The 11,687-nt window shown below is 33.7% G+C and overlaps 4 protein-coding genes and 1 pseudogene across 4 annotated transcripts; 2 read left to right on the top strand and 3 right to left on the bottom strand.

The window, feature by feature from the left end:
* Positions 1-3,165: 3,165 nt before the first annotated feature.
* On the top strand, positions 3,166-3,909 carry LOC125189314 (auxin-induced protein 15A-like). The gene is made up of 2 exons (XM_048086600.1): positions 3,166-3,415; positions 3,836-3,909. The coding sequence occupies exons 1-2, from the start codon at positions 3,166-3,168 to the stop codon at positions 3,907-3,909; spliced, it is 324 nt and encodes a 107-aa protein (XP_047942557.1).
* Positions 3,910-4,219: 310 nt separating this feature from the next.
* Positions 4,220-4,777, bottom strand: LOC125188850 (auxin-responsive protein SAUR20-like). Its single transcript, XM_048085913.1, has one exon. The coding sequence runs from the start codon at positions 4,670-4,672 to the stop codon at positions 4,394-4,396; it is 279 nt and encodes a 92-aa protein (XP_047941870.1). The 5' UTR covers positions 4,673-4,777; the 3' UTR covers positions 4,220-4,393.
* A 454-nt stretch (positions 4,778-5,231) lies between these two features.
* Positions 5,232-5,774, top strand: LOC125188851 (auxin-induced protein 15A-like). Its single transcript, XM_048085914.1, has one exon. The coding sequence runs from the start codon at positions 5,395-5,397 to the stop codon at positions 5,659-5,661; it is 267 nt and encodes an 88-aa protein (XP_047941871.1). The 5' UTR covers positions 5,232-5,394; the 3' UTR covers positions 5,662-5,774.
* A 1,393-nt stretch (positions 5,775-7,167) lies between these two features.
* LOC125188853 lies at positions 7,168-7,734 on the bottom strand (annotated as a pseudogene).
* Positions 7,735-11,220: 3,486 nt separating this feature from the next.
* On the bottom strand, positions 11,221-11,687 carry LOC125188852 (auxin-induced protein 15A-like). Its single transcript, XM_048085915.1, has one exon. It carries the CDS (start codon positions 11,597-11,599, stop codon positions 11,333-11,335), a length of 267 nt encoding a protein of 88 aa, XP_047941872.1. The 5' UTR covers positions 11,600-11,687; the 3' UTR covers positions 11,221-11,332.

The raw sequence follows: 11,687 nt of genomic DNA, 5'->3' as shown, positions 1-11,687 counted from the left end.
ATCGGTACATGCGATTTTACCCTTCTGGTAGGTTTCTTTATAAAGTCATAATCTAGGAATAGTTGTTTTCCAAGCTAGCAATTTCGGAATTACTTCATTATTGGAGAGTGGAGCGTCGACGGGGAGGAGGGGGTGGAGGAAGCGTACGGAGGAGGAGAATGAGGGTGGAGTAGTGGTGGATCGATGATATATAATAGGATTAAAAAATATCAAAATTGTGGTGAATACTAGGGATAATTATTCTGGCAATTCATAAATATTCCGAGAGAAACAATAAGAAAAAAAAAAGAGAAAATAGAAAAAAAAATTCAAAAATCCCTTATTTAGAAAAATTTGCATGTCACGATCTCTTATTTTGAAAGGTCATCGGATTTAATCCCTAATTATGAAAGGCATCCGAATTGAGTTCTTTTTTCCGAAATAAAACAATAATGAAAATCATGTGATTCAACAGAGTTTTCTAGTGAGGGACCTGCTCAAAATTTGTAGCTAGATCTATCAATCTTGACCGAATAGACATTCCACTAAGGCTTAAGACTACATATCCTTTTTATGATTCATCCATCATTATAGAAAATACAAACAAAGATAAAGTAAGGGTCATATTCTAAGCATAATGATTTTAGCATTCTAATCCAAAATCAAGACTAAATCTACATCTTTAGATTTTAAAATGAGTGGATGAGATTAAATCTTACGAATCTCAATAAATAGTAGACAAAATATCAACAAAATGGTAATATCGTCATTATGTTATCATATGATTATTTTCGTGAATGTTTTTTTTATATCAACATAGTGTATTACAACTATCAACAATATGACATAATAATATCAACACTAGTACAAGAAAATATCAACACATATTTATTGAGATTTTTACATGGTTTTATTGAGATTTTTTTATGTATTTGTTGATAAAAATCTGGTTATCAACATTTACGAAAACTAAAATAAAAAATATCAAATTTCACCATCCGAACGTCGTCGGAACATATGCAATTAAGATCTCGTTGGAATCCTTATAAAATTATCTTTAATTTGATATTTTTTTGCGAAAAAATAATTTAAATCGAGAGAGTTGCATAAATTTAAAGTTTTATAATGATTTTAATGAGATGGAATTGACATTAATACCCTCTAATTTTATTTATTAATTTTCTTAGTTAAAAATATAATCCAGTGACATTATTTCAACTACTAGATCTTAACTAGTTAGCAATTGATCACTCCCCAGTTGGCTAAAGAAGATAGAAATGAGAGAATTGCTAGAAACAATAGTCGAAATATCTAAGTAAATATATTTACTCGTCTAAAATAGTGTTTTATAAGTAATACTTACCCGTCCTCTAAAAGTAGAAACTTTCCATTTTGGTCCGTTCTCTAAAAATAAAAACTTTCTATTTAAGATAATATTTTTTTCTCTAATAAGGTGGGATCTATTTTTCACTAACACAGGGAGAATGTATTATTATGAAACTTTAGGGAGTAATTTTTAGTGCTCCAAAACATCAGCAAAGAGAGTGGATTATTATGAACACTTCTTACTTAAAGTTGCCAATTATCACTGATTTTTCAGTAACTTAATTATTTTCACGTGGTCATAATTGAAGAAGATTAAGTTGAGTGTGTACTTATCTGCCTAAGTGGAATGCAGATGAATTTTCAAATATAACAGCATCCAAACTTATTTAGTTTCTGTTGCAAGTTTATCAGAAGATTTGGTTGTTTCAGAGTTAAGGAAACAAAACTTTCTCAATAATATATTTCTGGGTACATTCTAATGTATTGCAGTGGATATATTTCTAAAAATCTACAAAATTCTACTCCTAAACACTATTTCTATAATTCATCTCGTGCTCAAACCAGAGATGAAATCTACAAACAAGTCCTCGCTGCAAGGGATGGTGAGGCCACCCATGGGATGATTGAACCCGAACTCTTCCTCAGCTTGGAACAACAATTCTTGAAACGAAGGATGGTTCAGGTACGAGACTGGAATCACAAAGCGCTTCTTTTCATTATAACCAACATAGACGGCAACATTCCCTTTTGGAACTTCAGCCGACCTTCTTTCATTGGACATAGATCGTCTTAAAATCTGGCGAATGGCCATTATTTGAAGCTCTTTTGAAGTTAGGATGAGATAAGGAGAGTAGTTATGAAAGAATTTCGAATTAGAGAGATGAGGAATCTGAAGGCTTGTTGATGGATTGAAGTTAAGGAAAGTGTTGTATATATAGAAAAGAAATATTGCATCCCTTTGGAAATTGATTGGTTAGCAAACTAATGGATATGTGGTGGATACGAGAGATATGAAACGCAAGAAAAAAGATCATCATCACATGGATTTGTCTACAAACACATATAGCAAGAAATCAAGATTTTGAATGCCATTGTTCCCAACTAACTCTTGCAATGTAGACCTCATCATCTGCCACCACATAAACCAAATAGTATAATAAAATATTTTACACCTATAACTCATAAATGAAGTCCTACAGAAGTCAATTTTATAGACATAAAAAAATGAATGCCGGATTAGTAATTCATCTGGTTAAGTGGTTTGTGAACACGGCTTCTAAAATGGTCCATCAATCAGAAATTTAGGTTGATGAAAATTTGTATTCAAGTATACCAGACTCTAAAAATTCATATGGTTGTGCTGTTTGTAAACATATCATTATTGTGGTCCAACTTTTGAACAGTACTACTTCACATGTATATTTTTTCCTTAAATCTGCATTATGTTCTCAACAAACAAAAAACAGAATCATGTGATTATTAATGTCATAATATAATTTATAAGGATGATATACAATTTGGTTTATGTGGGGGCAGAAGAGGTCTACATTGCACTAGTTTGATGATAACAATAGCATTCAAAATCTTGATTTCTTGCGAAATACTATGTTAGTGTGGTTAGAGACAAGTCCATGTGAAGATCCATTGGTCTGTGTTACCCAACTCTCATACCCACAACATATCCATTAATTTGCTAACCAATCTCAATTTCCATTGGGATGTAATATTTCTTTTCCACCTATATATACAACACTTTCCTCAACTTCAGTCCATCAACAAGCCTTGAACATATTCTTTACCTTTCTTGATTTCTTTCATAATTTACTCTCATATTATTCTAATCTGAAAAAGCTTCAAACAATGGCCATTCGCCAGATTCTAAGACGGTCTTTGTCCAATGAAAGGAGGTCCGCTGAAGTTCCGAAAGGGCATGTTGCCATCTATGTCGGTGATAATGAAAAGAAGCGCTTTGTGATTCCAGTCGCATACTTGAACCATCCTTCGTTTCAAGAATTGTTGTTTCAAGCTGAGGAAGAGTTTGGTTTCAATCACCCGATGGGCGGCCTCACCATCCCTTGCAGCGAGGATTTATTTGTAGATTTCATCTCTGGTTTGAGCTCAAGATGATTTATAGAAATGATGTTTTAGGAGTAGAGTTTTGTAGATTAGAAAATGTAACCACTGAGATTGCATTAGAATACACACATATTATTGAGAAACTTTTGTTTCCTTAATTCATTTGGCTCTCTTAAACAACCAAATCTTCCGATAAACTTGCAACGATTAAATAAGTTTGGATAGATGCTGTTATATCCTAAAATTCATATGCATTTTCCTTATCAAAACGCGTTTGTATATATTTAATCGCTGTAATGTTCTTAGAACTATTTATTGTCAGAATACAGAATCATGTAATTATCTAATTTCTGGTGATGATTGAACTAATGCTTAAATATACAGAACTTTTTGGTTCATGTATCATTACAGACATCTTCTGGTGACAATTTCAATGAATAAGTTCTTGCTGCAGGGGATGGTGAAGCCTACCGTAGGGTGATAGAACCCGAATTCTTTCTCAGCTTGAGACAGCAGTTCTTGAAATGAAGATTGATTCAAAGACCATCTCATAATCAATGAATAAGCCACTTTTCTCACCAATATAAACAGCAAAGTGGCCCTTTGGGGCAGTGACTAACATTACAAGTGGATATATTTGCTTTGTTACTGATGATTTTCTACTTTTTCATAAGACCACAATCAAGATTTATAGAGTCAGAATAATGTGCCTGATTTCGTTATTAGAAATCTAAGGAATCATATGATTAATGATTTTGTAAGGGTCTAAGAACTCGATGTTAGAGCATATACAGCGACGTTTTGGACAAATGCAGATAAGTGTGAGTGATAATAGCATCTAAATTTCTTTCATGTCTATTGCAAATTTAAGAACTCGAAATTCCAAGAAATCCACAGAGACATAGTTTTGCATCTGAGAATGGCTAAGTATATTCGTATCTTGTCATTACATACATTTCTAAAGGCTGATCTACAAAAATGTGCTTTTTCCTAAAACATTTCTGTTATATCATCATGTCCTGCTGAAGGCAGAGACGACGTCAATGAATAAGTCCTCGCGGCAGGGGATGGTGAGGCCGCCCATGGGATGATTGAACCCGAATTCTTCCTCAGCTTGAAACAGCAATTCTTGAAACAAAGGGTGGTTCAAATACGACAATGGAATAACAAAACGCTTCTTCTCAGTCTCCCCTACATAGACAGCAACATGGCCCTTTGAGACCTCATTTCTTGATGAAGCTGATCTTCTCTCGCTAGATAAAGACCGTCTCAGCATTTGTCGCATGGCCATTCTTCTACAAAACCGTGCAATGAGCAACTTTTTTTGTGGGAGAGAGAATCTTAAGTTTATATGGTGAAAGAGCTGATATTGGTTGAATGAAGAAATGTGTGTTGTGTATATATAGACTTTTAAAAAAATGGCTTATATTGAAATATGATGAGAAGATAACAAGTATATATTGAAATGGGGTATGATGCCTAAGTTGAAAACACAAGCACATTATGAATCACATGGAGTTGTCTTATGATATGTGGTTTGACACATTGTTAGCCTACCAACTATATTGGCAACAAGCCATGGCCACATAATAAATTTTGATGCCTCTCTGATCCGAAGAAAAGCCATAATTGAATATGTAGGACTCAATATATATGTGTGACAGGTTTTATTACTATAATAATATTTGGTTTAATGTGGGACATATGAAGTTAACATTGCAATTGTTAGTTGGGAACATTGGCAATCAAAGTCTTGATTTCTTGCTAAATATGTTCATAGACAATCCATGTGATGATCCATTTGCTTGTGTTTCCCAACTCTCATAATCATTAGCTTGCTCACTAATCTCTATTTCCAAAGAGATGCAATATTTCTTTTCCACCTATATATACAACACTTTCCTCAACTTCAACCCATCATCAAGCCTTGAACAGATTCATAAGCTTTCTTATTTGAATTTCTTTCATAACTAATCTCCTCATCTCATCCCAACTTCAAAAAAACTTCAAACAATGGCCATTCGCCAGATTCTAAGACGGTCTTTGTCCAATGAAAGAAGGTCCGCTGAAGTTCCAAAAGGGCATGTTGCTGTCTATGTCGGTCATAATGAAAAGAAGCGCTTTGTGATTCCAGTCGCATACTTGAACCATCCTTCGTTTCAAGAATTGCTGTTTCAAGCTGAGGAGGAGTTCGGGTTCAATCACCCGATGGGTGGCCTCACCATCCCTTGCAGCGAGGACTTATTTGTAGATTTCATCTCCGATTTGAGCATGAGATGATTTATAGGAATGGTGTTTTAGGAGTAGAATTTTGTAGATTAGAAAATGTATCCACTGAGAATACATTAGAATGTATACTGAAACATATTATTGAGAAACTATTGTTTCCTGAATTCATATGGCTCTCTGAAACAACCAAATCTTCTGATAAACTTTCAACAGAAACTAAATACAGTATACAAGTCTGGATGCTGTTATATCTGAAAATCCATCTGCATTCCACTTAGGCAGATAAGTACATACCCAACTTATTCTTCTTCAGTTATGACATCATGAAAATAATCAAGTTCTTGAAAAATCAGTGATAATTGGCAATTTTAACAGAATAATATGACAAGTGTTCATAATAATACACTCTCTTTGCTGATGTTTTGGAGCTCTAAAAATTACCAAAAAAGATCGATTGGAGTAGTAGAATTGGTAGTAAAATAATAAGTATATCATTAATTAAGAAATTATGTCTGTAAAAATTTCTTTAACAGATCTTCACTAAGAAAAGATTAATGCAGATAAAAAGAATTCAACTTCTTAAAAAATTGAGAAAATTAGGTGAAAATGGACATCATATTTTGTTTGTGAGGGTAGGGTTGGTAGGCTGCATTGTTCTACATCACAAATTTTTGTTTGCTTCAAAATCTTGATGATAATTCAACGACAATTCCATGTGGTTTCTCATGTGCTCATGTTTTTTATTTTTTATAATAAGATGTAAAGACTAAACAGTTTATAATAGGTAAGAGGATAACATAACAAGTGGATATGCAATAGGCCTGCAAATTGTAAGTCAAAGTCAGATGGAATTGTCTTTGAATCATCACAATAATATCTGATGTACTCCCTCCGTCCCATATTTGGAGTCACTTATTGTTATGGTTCGGATTTTAAGAAAGAGTTGAAGTGTGTAATAAATGAAGTAAGATGGTGGAGTAGCAAGTAGCAACATGGGCCCTCGCATAACACTCTTTGAAGCCAATTTTCACCTAAAATGCTCGATAATTTGATAATGAACGCGTTCTCATCTGTCAATGTTGAAGGTTTTGAGAAAATGATAAGACTAAGAGAGAAGCTGATATGCAAAAGACAAATGCATGTGTGTTTATGGCCCTTACTATCTCACTAATTCCCAAAGAGTTTGAGTTACACATTTATTACTTACGAAAATTCTGTTTTAGATATCTTCTTGGAAAATTTGACTACTGTTACTAGCAATTCTCAAATATCTATCTTCTTTAACAACTTGGAGGAGTGAAAAGCATCACCAAATAATACCTTTGTTTATATTTTCTGTAATGATAGATGAATCAAAAAAGGACATGTTAAAGCCTTAGTAGAATCTTTGTAGCTACTTGAATTCTATTCAATTGATAGAGCTAGCTTTTAAATTTTGAGAAATCTTTGAATCACGTGATTTTCATTATTATTTTAATAAAATAACTACATCAGCCTTATTTAGTTTCTGCTGCAAGTTTATCAAAAGACTTTGGTTGTTTGAGAGAGCCATAAGAATTAAGGAAACAAAAGTTTCTCAATAATTTGTTTGGTGTACATTCTAATGTCTTCTCAGATGATACATTTTCTAATCTGCAAAATTCTACTCCTAAAACACTATTATTGCTATAAATCATCTTCTGCTCAAACCAGAGATGAAATCTACAAATAAGTCCTCGCTGCAAGGGATGGTGAGGCCACCCATGGGTGATTGAACCCGAACTCTTCCTCAGCTTGAAACAGCAATTCTTGAAACGAAGGATGGTTCAAGTACGAGACTGGAATCACAAAGCGCTTCTTTTCGTTATCACCAACATAGACGGCAACATGCCCTTTTGGAACTTCAGCCGACCTTCTTTCATTGGACAACGACCGTCTTAGAATCTGGCGAATGGCCATTGTGTGAATGTTTTCTGAAGTTAGAAAGAGAAGAGTGGAGTAGTTATGAAAGAATTTCAAAATAATTAAGAAAGTAAGGAATTTGAAGGCTTGTTTGTTGATGGATTGAAGTTGAGAAAAGTGTTGTATATATAGAAAAGAAATATTGCATCCCTTTGGAAATTGATTGGTTAGCAAACTAATGGATATGTGGTGGGTATTAGAGTTGGGAGTACAAGCAAATTAATGGATCATCATCACATGTATTTTTCTACAAACTTATTTAGCAAGAAATCATGATTTTGAATGCCATTGTTCCCAACTAACTGTTGCATTGTAGACCTCATCATCTGCCCCCACATAAACCAAATACTAGTATAATAAAATATGTCACACCTATAATTTATAAATGAAGTCCCCTACAGATTCAATTTTAAAGGCATAAAAAAGTGAATGCCAGATTAGTAATTCATCTGGTTGAGTGGTTTGTGAACAAAGCTTCTAAAATGGTCCATCAATCATAAATTTTGGTTGATGAAAATTTGTACTACAAGTTAATTATACCAAACTTTCACAAATTATATGGTTGTGCTGTTTGTAAGCATATCGATATTATGGTCCAATTATTGAACAGTACTTCACATATATATTTTTTCCTTAAATCTGCATTATGTTCTCAACAAACAAAAAAAAACAGAATCATGTAATTTAATGTTCTAATATGACTTCATTTATCAGGATGACATATTTTACTCTACAATTTGGTTTGTGTGGGGGCAGATGAGGTCTACATTGCACTAGTTTGTTTGTAACAATGTCATTAAAATCTTAATTTCTTGCAAAATATGTTTGTGTGATTTAGAGACAAGTCCATGTGATGATCCATTGGTTTGTGGTTCCCAACTCTCATACCCACAACAAATCCATTAATTTTCTAACCAACCTCAGTTTCCATAGGGTTGTATTATTTCTTTTCCATATATATATACAACACTTTCTCAATTTCAACCCATCAACAAGCCTACAGCATATTCCTTACCTGTCTTGATTTCTTTCATAACTACTCTCCTCATCTCATCCTAACTTCAAAAAAAGCTTCAAACAATGGCCATTCGCCAGATTCTAAGACGGTCTTTGTCCAATGAAAGGAGGTCCGCTGAAGTTCCAAAAGGCCATGTTGCTGTCTATGTTGGCCATAATGAAAAGAAGCGCTTTCTGATTCCAGTCGCATACTTGAACCATCCTTCGTTTCAAGAATTTCTGTTTCAAGCTGAGGAAGAGTTCGGGTTCAATCACCCGATGGGTGGCCTTACCATCCCTTGCAGCGAGGACTTATTTGTAGATTTCATCTCCGGTTTGAGCACGAGATGATTTACAGCAATGGTGTTTTAGGAGTAGAATTTTGTAGACTAGAAAATGTATACATTGAGAATACATTAGACTGTACACTGAAACATATTATTGAGAAACTTCTATTTCCTTAATTCATATGGCTCTCTGAAACAACCAAATCTTCTGATAAACTTTTAACAGAAACTAAATAAGTTCGGATGCTGTATGTCATTAAATTCATCAGCATTTGCCTCAATCAAATCCAGACAAGTTTATATATGTTTTAAAACAATCATTTTCTTTAACACTATTGATTGTTAGACTACAGAATCATGTGATTCATCAGATTTCTAGTGATGGACTCACTCAACATTTATAACTCTCTCAATATTGACTGAATAGAAATAAAGTAGCTACGGTTTTTGAGTTAATGCTTAAAGATAAATAACATTTTTGATCCATCTATCATAACAAATAAGAAATTATGTTTTGTAAAAATTTCTAAGCTATTCTTCTTTACGAAATTGTTGTATACAGAACAGTAAGCGATAAGATTAATGCAGATAAAAAAGAATTCAACTTTTAAAAATTGACAAAAATTAGGTGAAAATGGACATCATAGTTTGTATGTGAGGGTAGCGTTGGCTGGCTGCATTCTTCAACATCACAAATTTTTGTTTGCTTTCAAAATCTTGATGACGATTCAAAGACAATCCCATGTGGTTTCTCATGTGCTCGTGTTTTCGAATATATATAATAATGTAAAGTCTAAACAGGTTGAGATATCTCATTCTAAGGTTGAAGATATGACATAATTACAGCATAGGTATCATACTAACAGCATATATACATATCATTCACAATTTTTTCTTATCTTATTCTGTCAAGTTAATATATTACCATTAGTCACTGATTTTTCAACAACGTTATTATTTTCTCTAAAAGGCAGCTAAATGTTAAGTTGTAAGGATACTTTTCATTGATGGATTAAGGCTGTTGACAATTTATTGGAAAATGTTTCATGTGACAGGTGATGAGATTTTTCAAGGATCTCATTTGTCTAGAAATAACAGCAAATGTAACAAGGACCAAGCTCATATTGATTTTTGGCAATCTGAAAAATGGTTCAATAAATGTCATCTTCATTTTTAGTATGTCATTGACTACAATTTCTAAGAGATTCTAATCTACAAAATGGTGATTCTCCTAAACGTATCTTCTACATTAATCATGTTTTTCTCAAGCTAGATACGACGTCAGTGAATAAGTCCTCGCTGCAGGGGATGGTGATGCCGCCCATAGGGTGATGGAAACCAAATTCTTCCTCAGCTTGAAACAACAATTCTTGAAACGAGGAATGGTTCAAGTACGACACTGGAATGACAAAGCGCCTCTTTTCATTCTCACCGATATAAACAGCAACATGCCCCTTTGGGACTTCAGCTGACCTTCTCTCGCTAGACAAGGAATGTCTCAACATCTGTCGAATGGCCATTGCTGTGCAAATTCGAACTCTTCTGAGCTGAAACAAAATATTTGTTTGAATGTGAAGAAAAGCTTTTGTTGATGGTTGCAATAAGGGAGTGTGTTGTGTATATATGGATGATCAAGAAATGATTTTTTTTTCATGTATTCTTATGATGGGTAAGTGGATAACATAACAAGTGGATATAAATTGCCTGCAATTGTAAGTTGAGAAGCACAAGCACATGAGGAATCACATGGAAATGTCTTTGAATCATCAGCAAGATTTTATTGCAACAAGATTATGTGATGTAAAACTATGTAGTCTACCAACACTGCAAGTAACAACGCGGGCCCTTGCATAACAAACTTTGATCCCTTTTCTCACCTAAAATGCTCGATAATTTGATATTGAACGCGTTCTTATCTGTCAAAGTTGAAGAGACTGATATGCAAAAGACAAATGCATGTGTTTTTATGGCCCTTGATATCTCACTTATTCCCCCAAATAGTTTGAGTTAGACATTGATTACTTATAGTAACACTACTTCAGATAAGTAAATATATTTACTTAGAAAATATGACTATGGTTACTAGCAATTCTCAAATATCTATCTGCAAGTTGAAGGAGTGAAAAGCATCACCAAATAAGACTTTATCTTTGTTCATATTTTCTATAGATAAATCAAAAAAAGGATATGTAATTTTAAGCCTTGGTATAATGACCGTAGCTACTTAAATTCTATTAAGTCAAAGATTAATAGAGCTAGCTATAAATTTTGAGTAGGTCCATCACTAGAAATATGTTGAATCACATGACTTTCATTATTATTTTAAAACACATAGCAGCATCCAAATTTATCAGAAGATTTTGGTTGTTTGAGAGAGCAATAAGAATTAAGGAAACCACAGTTTCTCAATAATGTGTTTCGTATACATTCTAATGTATTCTCAGAGGAAACATTTTCTAATCTGCAAAATTCTACTCCTAAAACACTATTGCTACAAATCATCTTGTGCTCAAACCAGAGATGAAATCTACGAATAAGTCCTCGCTGCAAGGAATGGTGAGGCCACCCATCGGGTGATTAAACCCAAATTCTTCCTCAGCTTGAAAGAGCAATTCTTGAAACGAAGGATGGTTCAAGTAGGCAACTGGAATCACAAAGCGCTTCTTTTCATTATCACCAACATAGACGGCAACATGCCCTTTTGGAACTTCAGCTGACCTTCTTTCATTGGACAAAGACCGTCTTAGAATCTGACGAATGGCCATTGTTTGAATGTTTTGTGAAGTTAGAAAGAAAAGAGTGGAGTAGTTATGAAAGAATTTCAAAATAATTAAGAAAGATAAGGAATCAGAA

Source organism: Salvia hispanica, chromosome 5 (genome assembly GCF_023119035.1).
Source record: "Salvia hispanica cultivar TCC Black 2014 chromosome 5, UniMelb_Shisp_WGS_1.0, whole genome shotgun sequence".
In the NCBI taxonomy this organism is placed as follows: Eukaryota; Viridiplantae; Streptophyta; class Magnoliopsida; order Lamiales; family Lamiaceae; genus Salvia; species Salvia hispanica.
This window is presented reverse-complemented; position numbering and strand designations above follow the sequence as displayed.